Raw genomic sequence first — 18,349 nt, 5'->3', positions numbered from 1 at the left:
CCACTGTGTAGGCTATTATTTCTCAGTTGTGTGAAAAACGATTCTGAATGCTATTAGGCTAATGTTAGCGGTCTCTGCTCTTTGTTGGATTTGAGGAAGTCCAGCAACCACAGTCAATGTTACCCCAAAATACTGTTAAATTTGCCAACCACTTTGGTTAGTCTGCATCCTCAAAGCCTTTTATTTTGCAATGCTAAAAATTACAACATACTGTTTGAAAACACTAATAAGTATGTAAATTTATGAGCCAAACAGGGTTACGTGATAACAAACTGACAGTCTGATCTTACATTTCATACTAATAATACTAGGATAATTAGCTATACTGCTTGTTTTTGGGTTTTTTTGAGAGATGAGATCTGGAGCACATGTTGCAGACATTTTAATTGATGTCTTCTACATGGATCATCATCTGGTGAGGATGTGGACTTTCTGCCAGGGACAAGCGGCTTTAGCAAGACAAAATGTATGTAGCCAAGTATACATTTAAGACTACTTTACAAGATTTTTGTTTTAAAATGAGTCAGCTGGAAACATTACAGTAAAATGTTGGCTGAAGACAGGAGTTTTCAACCAACTCAAGGAGCTAACATTAGCTTAATTAGCTAGCTAGCTAAAGCTGATTAAACCCACCAGTGACAATCGATGGTTGCCAGCTATAAATGAGAAACCTGCTTTCATCTGCCTTGGCCTGAGATCAAGGACCCATTGTTTCAAAAATTACCTTGGTTATGACTGTAAGAGAGCATGACAAGTGTAGAAACAGTGTCTGGGTTTAGCAGTCAATTCACTGAGAAACTGGCTTCTTCCAAATACTGCCAGCTTTATAGACATGTTTTTTGGGTCTGTTGCAAAATGTGTGTGAAGGTGTGTGACTATGTACTTACAGCTATCCTCTTCTTCTGAAATGAGCTTGACCACATAGCAGGCGTAGATAAACCCCACCAACTGGAGATAGAGAGAGCAGGACAAACAGAGAGAGAGAGAGAGAGAGAGACAGAAATATATTATTCTTTTGTTGTTAAACCAAGTCAAAGAGAAACATGATCATGAATGTAGAAAGACATCATATTCTTTCATATCATGTCAATACCATCAGCAATAAAGATGAGACAGACATTCAGATAGATATATAGATAGATAGATAGATAACAGGGAAACTGTGCACATTGAACAAATAGTTGTAACAGACAGAGGAAACAGGTGTTGGTGTAAGTGGAGCAGGACAGCACTGTGGTGTTTTGCTCCAAAATAGAGCACTTGAATCAATGGACTCGCACACAAACAAACACACAAACACACACACACACAGAGTAAATGTCTGGTATCTTCAATGACAGCCACAAGGTTAGCTTAAACTTTAATGGTTTCAAAGCTATACTGACACTGTTTTAATACACGGCTCCAAACCTTACAACTGTAACATAAATAAATAAATAAATAAAAGAAGAATGGTCACAGTCTCTCCATTATGGCGCTGTGGGTAAACATAAGTGAGATAGTGATAACTGAAATTGAATTTTCAGCTCCCTTTATTGCTTCGGTATTACAACGTCAAAGCAGATAGTTCCATATTTCACACTTAATAAAGATGTGTTGTTTCCTGACACAATTAACGTGTAGATTGCAAAATAACACATTTTGTGTCAATTTTCTGCAAATAATGTGTTGCATGCTGCATCCTTTCCAATACACCCAAATGTGTTACATTATTGGCCAATCACATTGTATATCCGTTGTCGGTTGGTTTTATCCCTGTGCCTCATGCAGAGACAATCTCTTTTTGGACTACCAACGATGCAAGTGACTGAGGACATGAGCAGCAGAGCTAGAGGACAGGGAAAATTGATGTTATTGTGTATTTGAAGATGTACTGTGCACTTAAACATGTTTTTAAGCTGTAAACTTAAAATTGGCATTTCATGGGTTGAAAATGGGTCAACACGAACTTTGCAAGGTCAATGCTGACAGAGTCGACTTATCTATGTCATGAAATCTATATAAAAAAGAATGTTAATGCCCTAATAGCTACGTACTGACACTGCTGTCTAAAAATGACCCCCATCCACCACCGGACTCAAGACAGTGCCTGTATCCATCTATAACGATGGCACTGAAATGTGCAAGAAACTTTAACAATGCCTCACAGCTTTTGCAGGCCTGTCACTCAGAGTTTTCACATCCAGTGCAATTAGAAAGGTTTCTTCAGTATAACAATGACTTCAAAGACTGTGTACCTCGACTGTGACATAAGCACAGATGTCAATGACTAGTTTCAAGTTAGGGTCTCCACAGGGATCCAGTTGGAGTTTGTGGAGTTTCAAGCTCCACATGTTGAAAATGAAAAGGTGACCACGTTGAGGGATTTCCATACTGTATAGGCTATATATATATATATGTATATATTTTTTTACACTAGCAAATTTTAGCTGACATATTCCACTCATGAAGACATTGACATTTTTGCACCCTGTTCCAGGTCACTGAAGGGTTTGTTTGATCTTGTATTTTGTAGAAGGACCAGGCTGTAAAGCTGAAAACTCTTCTGGAAAAGAAGGCTCCAGACATATTGACTGAACATCAGCAGACAGGCACATTGCCCACCAGCAGCAGAAAGAAGCTTGTCAAATTAAGCATCAGTGACCTTATAGAGAGACATGGAGTGTAAGTTGTAGATACCCATTCTTTTGATATCAGTTCTAGATTAAAGTTTCCTATTTTTGTTCAGTGATTCAGGTCTGACTATTAGTGGATTTAAAAACTCCTGACTGTACATGACATACTTTACATATTGACAATCGGCCAAGGGCTTGTCATTTTATAATTTGTTCTGCTCTGCCCCTCTGCAGCAGAGAAACTGCATTTTGGCTAAATAGTTAAACACACTCTTCCCTTCGCTGAATGTTATGGTCTTCAGAGAGGGTGAAGGGTCTATAAGTATTTATTAATTATCAAAGATGCAGAGTATACCATTTTCTCATATTATTTTACTGTCTAGGAGCTGTGATGACACTTTGCTTAATTCAACCAGTGGCCTCAGTTTTCTGCTTTGTAGTTATTCATTTTCACTATTCTGCAAACATTTTGAATTTCTTTTTTGGTTGAGATGTATGATACGTATGAGAAGAAATGATCAAATCTCCCTGTAGATTGCCCTGAGTACTCATTCATGTAGAGAATATATATATGTATATATTTTTTTCTTTTGTAGAAACATTTCTATGATCCTATATCCCATAAAGGATTCATAAAAATGAAGCTACAGAATATCAGACAGAATCTAGAAGAAGGTCAGCAGTGCTACCATAAGAGGAAGTTGCCTTGTAGTGCAGCATCAGCAGCTCAGCCTTCACCAGATGAAAACCCAAGTGAATAGCTGACTGTCATCAAAAGAATGAAGCCATCACTAGAGAACATGGGCCCGATCAAGACAGCAATTGAAAAGACTTTCAGCTATTGCAGAAATTGGATCAGCACCCAGTCATCTACAGTTGCAGACACTGTCAAACAGTACCCTCGTTTCATAGACATCCAAAGCCTGATAAGACTCATGTTTACTTATCCCAGGTGTTCACTGATATGTGCTTTGTGGTTGAAGTGGGTCCTGAAAATGGTCACTGATCTACCATGAAAGTAGCAATTTCACATCTAAGTAACACATGTTCGTGTGATTGAATTAGAAATAAAGGTCTCTCTCTAATATAAGCCCGCTTCCAATAAAGGCCTGGTACCCTCTGCAGTTGAGGTAAATACAGGCCCCGGCAAAATGATGATTTGATGATTTGAACAACCCCTATAAAATGACTAAATATGTTGAAGATAAATATTCTCTTAGGAAGCTAACAGAAATCTTCCATAGAGCTGACACCACAAGAAGAAGTGGATTAATCGAACTATCACTAACCGCTAATTTTCAGTTTATTTCCATTCTTGAGATACTGAAATCTATATTCTGTAATGAGAAAATGCAGATCTTACATTTGCAATCTCACAATAGTACAGATGGAAAGATGTGTGATTACTGTGACAATGCTCATTTTGCCAGGCATAACTTGTACGAAGGACATCAAAATGCCCTACACATTCAGCTATACATTGATGAAACCACAAATTCTCTGAGGTCAAATTCATAAAATGGGGGCTGTGCATTTCTCCTTAAGAAACCTGCCACCTGAGTACAATCAGGCCTGACAAATATCCGTCTATGCCTTCTGTTTAATTCCATTGACATAGAAACATATGGTTTTGGGAAGATACTTGAACCACTCTTGGATGACATTAGATTTCTATAACATCATAGTATAGAGATTGAGATGAAAGGAGAATCACACTTACTGTATGGAACAGTGTGCCTGTTTACAGATAACAACCTAGCATGTCATTCATTGTGTGGTTATTTGGAAAGCTTTTCTGCCAACACACTCTGCCATCTTTGCCTTGTTGGTAAGAATACTTCACAAATGGTGTTTGAAGATGATCTTGAAAGGTGAAAAAGAGACAATTCCCAGCAGCATGTTGCTTTAAATGATGGAAAGATAACAGGAATCTAAGATGATTCAATTCAGTTTGAATACTTTGGAATACTTTCATGTAACAGAAAATGTGGGTGTTGACATAATGTATGATGTCGTTGAGGGTGTTGCACCTTTAGAGGTAAAACTACTACTTTGACACTACATTTATGAGGAAAAACTGTTGTGCCTGAAACAGTTAAATGAAATAGTCAACTTTGATTATGGGTATTCGAATGAGAAACACGAACCCAGCGTCATCCTCAATTTGAGGACATCCAAGACTGATATTAGATGGACCACAGCAAATGTGGTGTCTCATACAGACCTTACCTTTCCTTTTTGGAGACTTGGTAAATCCAGAGAGCCTACACTGGCAATTATTTCTGTTGCTACACGAAATATGCAGCATCATTTTTGCACCCGTTGTAACCACCAGACTTGCTGTGTGTTTGAAACAGCTCATTATAAGCCATCATAGACTTTTCAAAGAACGAGGAGAAACCTCATCCCAAAACACCATTTTATGATACATTATCCAAGCATGATGGTCTTATTTGGACCACTGTCCAAACTATGGCTGTATGAGGTTTGAAGCCAAGCACAACCCTCTCAAACATCAAGCACATGCTGCGTGCAATTTTAAGAAATATCAAAGACACTGGCCTACAAAAAACAGGTTCAGCAAATGGATTGTTGGAGGTTTGGTCAGACACTGGGTAACAAAATGTGTGTGTGTTTATTTCCAGATATTCTCAGATCCCTAGACAAAGGTGAACAGTTGATCGATAACCTCAGGTCAACCCTTCAACTTCAACTTCAACTTCAACTTTATAATTATCCCAAAGGAAATTTGGTCTGCAACAGCCATCAAACACATCAGGTTACACAGAGACATATAAACACTGACAATAACAAGCATAATAAATAAAAATCCTGGAGTAAAGCATCAGCTCAAGTAAAAACAAAGACACTTCTACCACATTGAACCAGAGAGTGAAAAACCTCAGCCGGCAAAGATGGCCACAGTACAAGATCTAGTAATATGCACTGCAAGTAAAATGCAAAATAAATTACAATATCAATTGAGTAAAATGCTGTGCAGTGGCAGTACATAAAATATAATATATACAATACATAATATTACATATATATAAATATGTGGATGTGCAAGTAAAAAGTTAAAAGTCAGGAAAAGTTAGCCTAAGAAACTCTGGCGTGCTGTGTCCTTGTTTTAGGCATTCTGAAACGGCGGCCAGAGGGAAGAAGGTCGAACCCCTTATAAAGTGTATGGTCAGGACAGTTAAGAATACTTTGGGCCTTGTTGATAATACGCTTACTGTAAATGTTCTGGAGCTGGGCTTGCTGCAAACCAATAACCTTACTGGCCACTTTAACAAGCTTTGCTAGCCTGTTTTTACTGGACAGGGTGAGGCAACCAAACCAGGCCACAAAGCAATACGTACGAACAGATTCAATAAAACATTGATAAAACAAAGTTATTAAAACATTACACACCTTAAACGAATTCATCTTTCTTAACGGGACTTTGCGGAAACGATGTGTGTTTCTCACACAGTGACTTTGTGCGGACAGACATGCAGAACAGGGACTGTTGTTATGATAACAGCAGATACTAAAAATGAACCAGTCTTTGGAGAAATAGTTCATTTCCTCCCACAGGTAGACAAAGGCACTGCTGTAGCTTTTGTACAGGTTGTGAATGTCAACTGTTTTGATGACCACTTTTATGCAGTGGAAAGAGCTGATGAGTTCAAACTTGTACAGATTCCTGGTGATTTGTCTGATTTTAGATCAGTTGACTTTATTATATGAAAACCCTAGATGTAAGGTTTCCTAAAGAACTTTTTAATTTCATGAGTTTAACATGAAATGTGGAATTTTGAGCAACACATGAACGTATCAATATTTACACATTATTATACATCAACACATAACTGTGTTAGTATTTACACACATCATTACACATCTCTGTGTTAATCTATCTGACACAGTCACTGTGTTAATGTCCTTGACACACTTAATGTGTCACAATTAACATAACGTGTGCTGTCCCAAATTCAACTCATTGATGTGTAGGAATTTAACACGGCTTGTGTTGATACTGGTTATCGCTATCATCAAAATGAAAACCACATCAAACTACATCAAACCACCAGCCACCTTAGCAGGGCTCGTACCTCACATTGTTCTACTTCATCATCTCACATCCATTTGTAGCCACTCACAAACCTGAGAACAGTACCAGCTGCAGATTGAGCTATCAAAGGGGCGACAGTGCTGTGTTTTTGTGTGTTATGATTGTTACCAAAAAAAGATAGCACTGAACCTGTGTGTGTGTGTGTGTGTGTGTGTGCACTGTGTTTAGACAGTGATATAGCAGTCCACACTAGCAGAACACCTTTGCTCTCTGATCCGCTCGCTCATTTGCTGTTTGTTTCCAAGGCGACCGATAGGAGGTTGGTGATTGGAGAAAAGATGCAGGACACCGTAAGGTCGGCTTTTTAGTGACCTTATTAGCCCTCGATGATAGAGGAGGGAAGCGAGAGAATTAAAGAAATAAATGTGGAAAGGAAGAGAAGTAGATCCAGGCAGACAGTGATGGATGAATTTGTGTGTGCGTGTACGAGGTAATAAGCGAACATATTACCCTGAATAAAGAAGCCTTATTGCTTAAATAAGGCTTTAACTGTAGGAAAAATGACATTGACCTGGTTGGTATTCTATTGACTACACGGACACATGCTAACACACACTCACACAGCCACACACCAGCACGTAAACACACCGCCAGCTGCAAATGTGAGCAACTACATTTGAGATTCAGCGTATATCTCAAGGTCTTGACCTCATTTAGTCTAAATAATGTTCAGCTCCCAAAGCTCCTCCCTCCTCTTCTCTCCCTCTCTCCTGTCCTGCTTCCCCTTCTGTCTCTCCTTTCCTTCCATCTCAATTTTTTTTTTTCTCATTTCCTTTTCTTTATTTCTCCTCTCTCCCACATTTCTCTCCTCCTCCTTCTCCTACGTCTCTGACAAGTAAATGAGTCATAGAAATATAGTGTTTTTTGCTCTGTGGGGGATGAATTTACTTTAAGCTGAGCCAAATCCTGGAAGTAGACAATGCTGCCAGTATCAGCAAGGGGATCAACGGTGATGAGAAAATCAATTTGGATAACACGGGAGCCTTTATGTAGCGGAAATGTCGTGGAAAAACTACCACTGATCACAAATGTTGATAAACTTTAGTTGTCATTTTTAGCAGTTTGACAGTATACTTTCATTTTGAAAGATTAAAATGACCTCTGGCCATCGACTGCCTCTTCTGCCGAGCGCCTCTACAGCTAAAATGATTTATCATTCCCATTCATTTTTAGAGACACTTTAAATGTTGCAAAGTCGAAGTATTGTTCAAATACTTTCATGAGTTTAGGTCGAGAGTTTTCTGCTACTTGGAGTAGAAGCTGAACCGGAGCCCGTTCTGTCTCCTGCAGGCTCATTGCCTGTGAAAATGACTTTTTGGTGCAGTTTTGTTAGTATCACTGAACCGAGTGCAGAGAGCTGTGCCGCCCTGCAATGGAGAACATTTGATCAGCTTTGACAGAGCACGTTTCTCTGCACATCAATATCCTGTTAATATTCTGGATACTCCACTATTCAGTTTTGGTGTTGTTGCATCTAAACATAATATCGTGGTTACAATAAGCCTGATTATATCTTCTCCCCATGTGAAGAAACCCAAATAAAATAGCTGGGGTGCACCAATATTAGCTATGGAGCTGTGACGTGTATGTGTCTTATCTTGTTTACTGTTGCAGTTCTTCATCTGGGTAGGTTTGGTGCCTGCAGTTATATTTGTATCATGTTCATGAACCCTGCAAACTTTGTATATAGTTCCCCAAAATATATTTTATATCTAAGATACATACCTGAATCTCCTAAAACAGATGTTGATATGACTAAGATTTTGATCAAAATACAATTAGCCAAGCATCTAGTGGCCCTCAGTGATGTATTCAGATGACACTGACATTTTTCTTGAAGATAATTTTATTTATTTTGTATTTTACTGAGCCTACTTCATGGTGACTCAAATATAAGGAAGTGTAGTTTGTTGATGTTTATATTAATATAAATTAATATCAATTGCTTTCATTGTTTGCAGTTTCAATCAGTATCAGTATTAAAATCGAGTTGCTTTAATCGCTGACTCTTCAAGTGCTTTCAGTGCATACATTTCAACAGCTGCTTTAGACTCTTACTCTTAAGCTTAGTCTTCATTAACTAACACCTCCACTGCTTTCATCTCTTTCTGTTCAACTTCAGCTGACACTCCCAACAAAATTTGTCACAGTTTGACGATTTCATTCCGTCTGAGTGCTTGAAGTTCAACCAAATCTTCAATTCTTTTCAGCACTTTCAGCTTCAGTCACCGCTTACAATTAAATGAACTTCAACACTATTTGAACACTTCCTTTTCAACTTCTTTCTTTCTGACTGCCACTTCGACTTCTTTCAGTATTTCAACTACTGCAAATGTTTCAATTTAATAATTTGCAGCTGAAAGCATATTAAATTTTCTTTGAGAAAATTTTGCCTTTTCACTAGCTTACAGTAGTTTCAAACGATCTGACCACAGTTTGTGTATGTGAGATAAATAGAAAGAGGAAAAAGTATTTTAGTTTCTCCCCTGTCCCTCTTTTTTGGTCTAAAAGTTTTTTTCTTTGGTTGCTGCTTCTGCTTATATTTGGATGGACTGAATTAAAGAGAGCTGCCTACAGGTTTCTCAGGTAGACACCAGTTCCTTTTTTCATTTTGTCTGTGGATTAGGGTTACCTGGTAACCGCAGCGAAACTGAAGGATGTTCGGTGTGACAAGTGGAAATGGGAAAAGCACCACTTCAGCATGGACTCAGACGGAGAGAAGTAGTGGACCCCTGCCCTAATCAGCCTGACAAGAAATAACTTGTACAACTTCACCACCTCACCTCACAAAGGCGTCTACCTCATTCAGAGCAGAAACCGTTTTTATGGTGTTTTATGTGCATACACATGTGGATACACACTACCCCAGGAGACAGGGAGACAGTCTTTACCCCATTTCTGAAATATACAATACAGCAGGTGCTTGTTGCCATGGTAAACACAGCAAATGTAGTTAGTTATGCAACGTAAGTCAGCTAAACCAGTGGCACTACCTTTAGGGAGGGGAGAGTAATGCTATGGGTAATCAACTGTCAAAGTACGTGTTCTACTGCTCCACAATAGTTGATTGTTAAATGTTTCCCCCTCAAAGCTTGCACAGAATGTTCTGAACAAATGTCTGCAATGATAATGACTGCAAAGTCGGCTTCCTGCACTGCAGATACACCTTCCAGTTTCAGAGTGTCTTCCCAATTTTGGGCATTTTATATTAAGGCATACTGCAGATATTTGAAGCCACACTTTCAACCTCTGAAGGTTATCTGCAGCCTCTTGGGACTTTGATTATGGCTCCCATCTGACCACAATGTCAGATTAGTCTTAGTTATCTGTAATTAAGCAAATTTGGTTTAAAAAATGAGAGTAAAACAGAGGTGTTGCAGTGGTTAGGACTGTTGCCTCACAGCAAGAAGGTTCAAACCTGCAGGTCAGCTGGGGTGTTTCTGTGTGCGTGTCCTCCCCATGCATGCTTGGATTTCCACCAACAGTCAAAGCAACACATTAGGTGATATGATGACTCCAAATTGACCATAGATGTAAGTGTGAGTGTTAACAGTTGTATGTGTAAGCCCCGTGACAGACCTGTGCAGAGTGTACCCCACCTCTGAGCTCAAATAGGCTTCAACTCCCCCGCAACAATGCAATGGATATGCAGGTATAGAGATGTGGATGGCTCGATGAAAAACACAAAATACTACCAAACTGAATATATGTTATATACATGTATTAAATGAAAGTAAGTAACTGTGTGACAGAATTAGCAATCTAAAACTTAATATCTAAAAAAAGTAGCATGATTTGATTAAAAAGTAAAAATAAAAGGCAACGTAATGTAGCAAACCATTGATCCTTATTTTTCTTTATTATATCTTATCTGTATTTATTTAGGCAAGTACAAATAGACAACAATTTTAACAGAAAACCTAGCTTGCTGTTTCATTTCTCATGGCATTTGTATTGGGGAAAAAACAAAACAAATATCATCAATATTGTCACATCCTCAATATTGTGATATAATATTTTTGCAAAATCATCCCAGCCCTATCAGAGGCATACTTTTTTGGTCATAAAATAAAAACCTTGGACAAATTTCGACCTAGCTGAAAACCTTATAGATGACACTGTGCCCAAAAGGATAAAGTAGCCCATAAAAATGTAGGGCTACATTTGCCATTTGTTAATGAAATGTCATTAAACTAAAAAAAAAAAGATTATCATTAGCTTCTTCTACAGTCATCAAGTCCCAAATGCTCCCCTTGTGGAGATTCTGATAACACCTGTAAGTTTTGAAAGGAGCTCAGGGAGAAATTAGTTGAATGTCAAACAGCTGGTGTTTGACAAAGGAAGGAAAAACCTACAGTGTGTTCTGCATAGCCCGAGACCAAAAAAATTCAAGGAAAGCATCACGGGAGGAGACCTTTTAGAAAAGCAAGGACAGACGCCAGGGGAGGGCATGTATAGGTCAGTCACCCAGTGACGTAATTTGTCCTCCACCAAGGAGGAAGGCACTCTGCCTAGTGAGGTTGCATTTTGCCAAAATGGTCGCAGCAGAAAAGTGCTGACGCCACTGCATCATCTCCCTCAAGGTCTGTAACACTTGTAAAACTGAATCAGCTCACAGGTTTATGTACGACCATCCAGCCACGTTATTTAGATCCATAATGACTTCTCTCCCATTTCCTGCTTCTTTAATCTAACCACCTTCACACAGTTTATGAGTATTTTATGTTTGCAGAGTTGATGACTATCCGTCTGATAATCTTGCTTCATGCTGAACGCCTCACTCTGTGATGAGACTGTATTCATCTCAAATGAGAAAAAATCCATTACAGCTGCATCATTCTACTGCAGATAAATTGTGCTGTGATGTCACATTCATTGGATTAAGTCTGTTTATGCACTGATGATGATGAACGCTTACACTCAAACAAATGTTTTGCTCCAGTTTCCCCCCACTCCCCTTATGCTCTCTGTAAATTATTTGTGATGAAAATATTTGGCAAGTCAGCCCTGCACTGAAAAATCGCTGTAATGCTACAATCAATAATTATGCCTAATCACTTTCATCTAAATGTGCATGTGCCATTTGATGCTTGTGTAAAACTCTGCATACAGCTTACAGCAACAACAAATTAAGCAAAAATGAAGCAACAACCTCGTTCACCCTCGAAGGGTTTGTTTGTTTTCATTTGATGTCACAGTTCTTATATGCCGCCATTTACAATCCTTTGTTGCAAGCTTTTGTTTAATTGTTTCAGGAGTTCCGAATAGTACGAGTACAACCATAAAATGATACGTATTACTTATTCAGCAAATATGGGATTAGTGCTGTAGAGCACAGCAGGTTGCCTTGGTTGACTGACATTCAATTCACACGCATTGTTCTTTTTCTTTTCCTTGATGTATGAATAACGACAGCTATGAAAACCAATCTGGTCCAAGTGCTGCCTCCATGAATATTTTGACCTGAACATGACATCATTGTCTGTGGTCAACGACAACAATGTCACATTCAATTTAGTAAAAGAAAAAGAGAAAATAGAAAACAACACTTCATATCCTGATTGATGACTCATTGATGACACTTTTTTCTCCAGTGATGAATATAGAAACTTTATATTAGATTTTTAATTTAGATTTATACTTTTAATGACTTCACAATGCATCAACAGTTATCATATGATGATTTTACTTTGAACTGATTAATTGACTGAGTGAATAGAACACAGAGTAAGTCTCCCTTTGGTTGTGGCCACTAAAAACCGTGTTGTCCATGAACAGCTTCGGGGTTCACAGTTTCAGTTGCTACTTTTTTCCTGCATTTGGTATAAATTATGAAATGTGTGAGTTTGTGTGCATTTGAATTTTGTCAGTGACATCATGAAGCATAAAACATTTTGATTATGTTTTTTTTTTGTGACCTAATAACAGGATCCTGTTCTGTTGGAAGTTTCTACAAGTGCATACTGTAGATTAACTACATTTTCTGCAATACACAAGTTGACTTTTAGATGATGCAAGGTGAGAAGAGGGTCATGGCTGTCTTAAATGTTTATACCTCCTGCTGGTCATAGGCCATTTTGACAGAACTATTTCAACATTTTGGATTTTAACACCAGAAAAATGTGAAGGATATGACCAAATTTGGAGCTCAATATGTTAGACTACGGATACCAATATTGCACAGTAATTAGTTTTAATGTGTTCTTGTGCCTTCCTATAGTACACTTATTCAAGGTTGCTGATGGGTGTAACATCCAGACAAGCAGGCAGAGCTAATGATAATTTTCATCACATGAACTCATAACATTTCATAGTCAAGGTTATTCGACTGTGTGCGGTGGATGTCTGAGTGTACGCAGGTTTCCTTCCCAGCCAAAGACAAAAGCAGGTGATTTCACTGATTAGTTCCTCCACTCCGGTTGAAGTTATGCTAATCACTGAAATTACTTGCAGATATGCACTCTAGACCACGGGGCCAGCAGGAAGCCTCATCTTTGATGTTTTTGTTGTGCAGTGTCATTTAATTAATGATCTGTCTGTGCTATTAGCAGGTAGAATAAAGCTGAAAGAAAAACTGTAATCACTGAAGTCATACTTGCACATTCCCCGACTGTGCTGCAGTCTGGCAGTGATGGCCTACATTTCACTGAGGACTGTCTGGATCTCCCTGGAGATCCCTCCCTCGTCTCTGTTTCCGCTGAGATCCTCATACTGTGCGCCAAATTATGAAGAAACCCCTTTGCAGTTTGGTAAACTAATCTGTCAATTAACCCTTAAGAAATAACACAAATTTGCTGTAACAATCAGACAACAAACCAATCAGCTACTAACATTACAAGGCAGTAAATTAGTTTACAATTCAACGTATAAACCACATGAAATATAGTACAAGAACTTGACTAGTATGTTGGGAACCACTGGACAAAGCCTGAAAAAGCTGGAGGAGTAACATGTCATTTCCTTATCTCATGTAAAAGTAATTAACTACGTAATAAGATTTGGTGTGCGATCAGACCTGAACTTCTACAACATATGAACCTGTATCTCAGTAAACCAGACAGACAGACAGACATTTAGACAAGCAAACCAGTCCATCACACACTCAACTGACCACCCAGCCAAACAAAAACATGCTCTGTTGAAGACCTTGACAGGTGAAATGCCTCAGTGGCTATTCTGACTTCCACACGCTGTCATGACATATCTTCATTTCAGATTTTATTTTTATCCTGTCTTGAAAACTTCAGCCTCACCAGTCACCTTTTTTCCCCCCCGTCCAGTATCAGTTAACCAGGTAGCAGACGAGTAAACATTCAACCAGTCAGGTTACCGCCTGACTCAAGCAAACCAAAACATAACCCCTCACTTAGTCACCCCGTCGACTGGTTGAACGTATGTTATTAAGAACCCTGACAGCGTTTCCACCAATTACAGTAAACCAGCCAGCCAGTGAACCAGTCAGACTGTAGAGCGTGTGCTCATGAAGCATGACAGTGTTGCCACACACCAATTACAGTGAGACAGTGGTACAGCTGTGTGGTGGCTTGGCACAAAGCCACACTGTAAGTACCACTATCGATCGACGGAGAGACATAGAGAGTACATGAGGAAAGCTAGTGAGAGAGGCAGTCATACTAAGTGATGGAGGAAGATACAGACTGAAAAAGAAGAGAGGCAGATACACTGAGATACACTCTTTCTCTCTTTCTGTTGGTTTAATGATGCATACACGTCACATAAATGTGCCGGTTTGTTTACTGTGTGTGTATGCATAGGCGTGTGTACACTCTGGAGCTACATTGCAGGGGAGACCGAGATGAAAAGTGACAGGCCTCCCTCATTCCCGCTCTTCATTTCTCTCTCTGCTGTCTCTTCTCATCCTGCTAATCATCACGGTTTGACGATGCAGGAGAGGAAGAAATACAGAGGGCGAGGATAAGAGACAAGTAGGGGGAAACACAGAGAAAGGGAAATAGTTTTTTGTAACAATGAAACAAGACAGAAAGAGCAAGAGAGAGACATGCAAAAAAAAAAAAAGATAGAGGGAGAGTCTCTAAAGCAGCTTATCCAACCCATTCTATGTTAATAAGGGTATGAAGTTATTAACTTAATGGAGCCTTGATGCTTTATTTTACTATAAAACGGATACCACAAAGTTGCACAATCACCCACAATTCCCCTAACTCATAGCAACAGATAAAGAAGTTGGCATGGTTGTAATACACTTTGGAATATATTAAACTTAGTTGAATGTGACATCAAATGAATAATTGCATTCATTTCAAAGCGCTGTCACGAACAAAAGTAGCACCCGCTGCGAGCAACAGGTCACCCCTATAACGGCCTTTTAAGAAAGTAACCCAGATGTAACAGCATGTATACTACACTCAGGTTTGAAATTTCAGTCTAAACTAGAAAGTACTTACAGCCAGGAGTATCTGCAGCGAGGAGTGAGCCACCTCTATGAACTGAAAATCCATCAGGCAGCCAGATATTGATATGTATCGGTGGTCCTCGGGTGCCCAGGAGGGAGGAGGAGTGATGGGTGTCACCCTGCACCCCGGGCCGTTCTCCATCCACCAGGAGCGATGCATGGACAGGTTGAACGTCAGGACAAGGTCAGAGTCCTGGCGAGACAGAGAGAGAGAGAGAGAGAGAGAGAGAGAGACAGACAGACAGAAAGAAAGAGAGTTGAATTACCTTCTCAGACATAAGGCGGAGCTGGAACATGAGGGAGGCAGGTTGAATGTCAGGGCAGGGTTTAAACAAGTTTTAATTACAGCCAAACTGTCATACCCAGATCTGAGGGATAGATAGATGGCTAGATAGACGCAGAGAGAAGTAGAGAGAGAGGTAAGAGAACAAATGCTTTGGCTTGAGATAAAAATAGATCTCAGACTTATAATTCCAATGATCTGGGATCACTCAGATTAGATCTGAATCATACACGGGTAGGGTTCTGATAAGGATAATAAAGGAAGGAGTGAGAGACGAATGATGGGAGGAGGCCAGAGAGAGAAGGAGAGAGAAAGGGGAAGGGGAGAGGTTGAGAGAAATGTGGTTTGGAATTAGTGTTCTTTCACACACCAAACACTCTTATTATCATTTTCAGCCTGAGAGAGAGAAGAGGCTTTGTGTCGTGGTGTCATGAGAAGGTAAAATGTTATAGCTAGTAGCAGATTAAAGCAACACAGTTGTGATTTGTTCCCTTGAATTTTTGTTTTTGTCATCTAGCGCCACCAGCAGGTTGATATTTTTGCTTTAGTGTGAGATGTTTCAACTATCGTATGTAAATCCATGAAATTTTGTACACATTCATGTTCCCCACAGGATGAATTGTAATAACTACTTTGTAATAATTACTTTTAATCTAGTGCCATCATCATGTCAAATTTTTTTATGACCAATATCTGTAAAACAAATGATATTCTTAGCCTCAGCTGTACTTAATGTTTACTGCTAATTAGCAAATGCTAGCATGCTAACACGATAAACTAAGATGGCAACCAACAATATAGCCTGCATGTTAGCTTTTTCACTGTGACGTTAGCATGTTGACATTAGCATTTTGTATGGCCTCACACAGCCACTATCGTGGCTGTAGAGTCTAAGTCTTGCTGAAATACCATATGAGACGTTTTCTTTACTGTTTGTCCCATCACTGGTAGTGATAACTTAAAACAAGAAAAACTGACAAACAGGGAATAAGTTTTCACAGCAGCAGAGACAGACAGACACCACATACAGTAGCAATGGACCCAAGTTGCAATGTAAAGTATCTGCTTTGGCTCATTTTCAACCCCTTAATTTTTAAAAGTCTGCAAGATGCACAATAAATCTGTTATGATAGTCGTCTTGGCTTAAATAATGCACATATTAATGACTCTACTTAGCAGGGAAAGACATAGATCATTTCACAGACAGGCCTGCAAACCACACTGACACACACAGACGCACTAACCCACACGCCTACAAACACACACACACACACACGTTTTGCTCTAGCACTGCTTTGCTATTAGCTGAATTAAAAAGCCTTAATGCCTTTGTTAAGGACAAATCAAATTCATTACATAAGGCTCTAGTTCTTACAGCTGTAGAGTTTATGCAGTATTTTAATGTGTCCAGGTAGGATTTTAAGTAGGACATGAAGACAGTAAGGTTTCTGTTTTGCAAATTTGCTGGCGTGTATATAGAATTTTGCTAATAAATAAATAAGATTAATAATATACATTTTTCTTGACAGGCATTTCATCAGCAAAAAAGCAAATGAAATAAATTCAATTTTGGGTTTAAGTTGAGTATCTAATATTCTGTTTAAAAACAGATTAAGGTCCCAAAAAAGATGAGTTGTTGTTTCATCTGTGTGGTGACAGACAGAACAAAGAGGGTCAACATTTATTTAACTAACTGAATTAAATGGATAACACCTCTGCAATATTTTCATAGACACCTCTCGCACCTTATTTGAAACAAAAAATAAAAACCTCGGTAAAAAACATGTTTTTTTCTAGTCTATACCAATATACAGATTATATCAAACAAATACTGAAGCGGACTTACTAATTGTGCCTCTCCGGATTATTTCTCTTATACATTTATTATTATTTTTTATACTTTAAAAAGGATCTTAATTCCTCATGTATTGTCTATACTAGGCTTTGTTCAGCTTGAAAATGGCCTGGTTAACTTCAAAGGACGCAAAGGACAACTCACTCTTCTTTTCCTCTTTTTATCTTCAATTCACTTTGCTTTGTTTGTTTTGTTACAGTCCAGTTTTTTGCTTTTAGTAAAAGTTATTGGCAGTAGAGTTAGTCAGGCTGATAACCTTTAAAGAAAAACAAAGCGAAGAAGCGTACAAATTATTATTTTATATATTTTATTTTATATTATTATTATCTTACTATTATATATTTATTCTGGCGGAGAATGCTCTTTAAAAACATGCTGAAAGCAGAAATGAGTCAACTAATTTTCTGTTGTGATGCATCTTTTTACCAGCATATCAGAGTGTATTAGTTTCTTGTATTTATATATCAAAAACCTATTCTTTTTTATTCCTAGAAAGCTGTGCATCTTTGGAGGTTATCTTGTAGTGTTATTGATATGGTAGATAAATAAAATAAACCTAAATTCAAAGTACATTTTCTTAAAGATATATATTTTTTTAGCGTTTTGCCTTTATTTGACAGTCAGTGGAGAGAGACTGGGGTACATGCAACAAGTCCCATGGTTGGGAGTTGAACCATGGATGTTGCGGTTACGTGGTATGCACCTCAACCATTAGGCCACCAGGGTGCCCCTCAAAGTACATTTTCACTGGGACTAACTGCTGGAATAAGGGGTTAAATAGTCATAAATGAAAGGAAGCTCTCTCTCATTTTCAATAGAAAGCACTTCACCAGTACTGTAGGGCTTAATGTGACTTATTCTAGTGATGAACACAAATGGCAGATCTTTAAATAGAGCGAAAGAGATTCTCCATCAACACCCGAGTCAACAGAGGAGTTGAAAAGTGTGCTTCTACACTGTATCACATTTTGTCTTTATCTTTACCTGTTCCACTTATACTCCCACCACATCCTCACTTGACTCCATCACCTCCCTCCATATTGTT

The 18,349-nt window shown here is 38.6% G+C and overlaps 1 protein-coding gene across 1 annotated transcript in view; it reads right to left on the bottom strand.

Moving 5' to 3' along the window:
- The window catches only part of nkain2 (sodium/potassium transporting ATPase interacting 2), a 107,844-nt gene that overhangs the window by 13,461 nt on the left and 76,034 nt on the right, over positions 1–18,349 (bottom strand). Inside the window, exons 4-5 of the mRNA XM_067572536.1 lie at positions 15,159–15,359; positions 888–948 (exon numbers count right to left, since the gene is read on the bottom strand). Of these exons, the coding sequence (XP_067428637.1) occupies positions 888–948; positions 15,159–15,359 (262 nt within the window). The remainder of the gene's footprint in view (positions 1–887; positions 949–15,158; positions 15,360–18,349) is intronic.

The sequence above is a fragment of the Thunnus thynnus genome, chromosome 18 (genome assembly GCF_963924715.1).
Source record: "Thunnus thynnus chromosome 18, fThuThy2.1, whole genome shotgun sequence".
Classification (NCBI taxonomy): Eukaryota; Metazoa; Chordata; class Actinopteri; order Scombriformes; family Scombridae; genus Thunnus; species Thunnus thynnus.
Note: the sequence above shows the minus strand (reverse complement) of the source record. Positions and strands in the feature narration are given on the sequence as shown.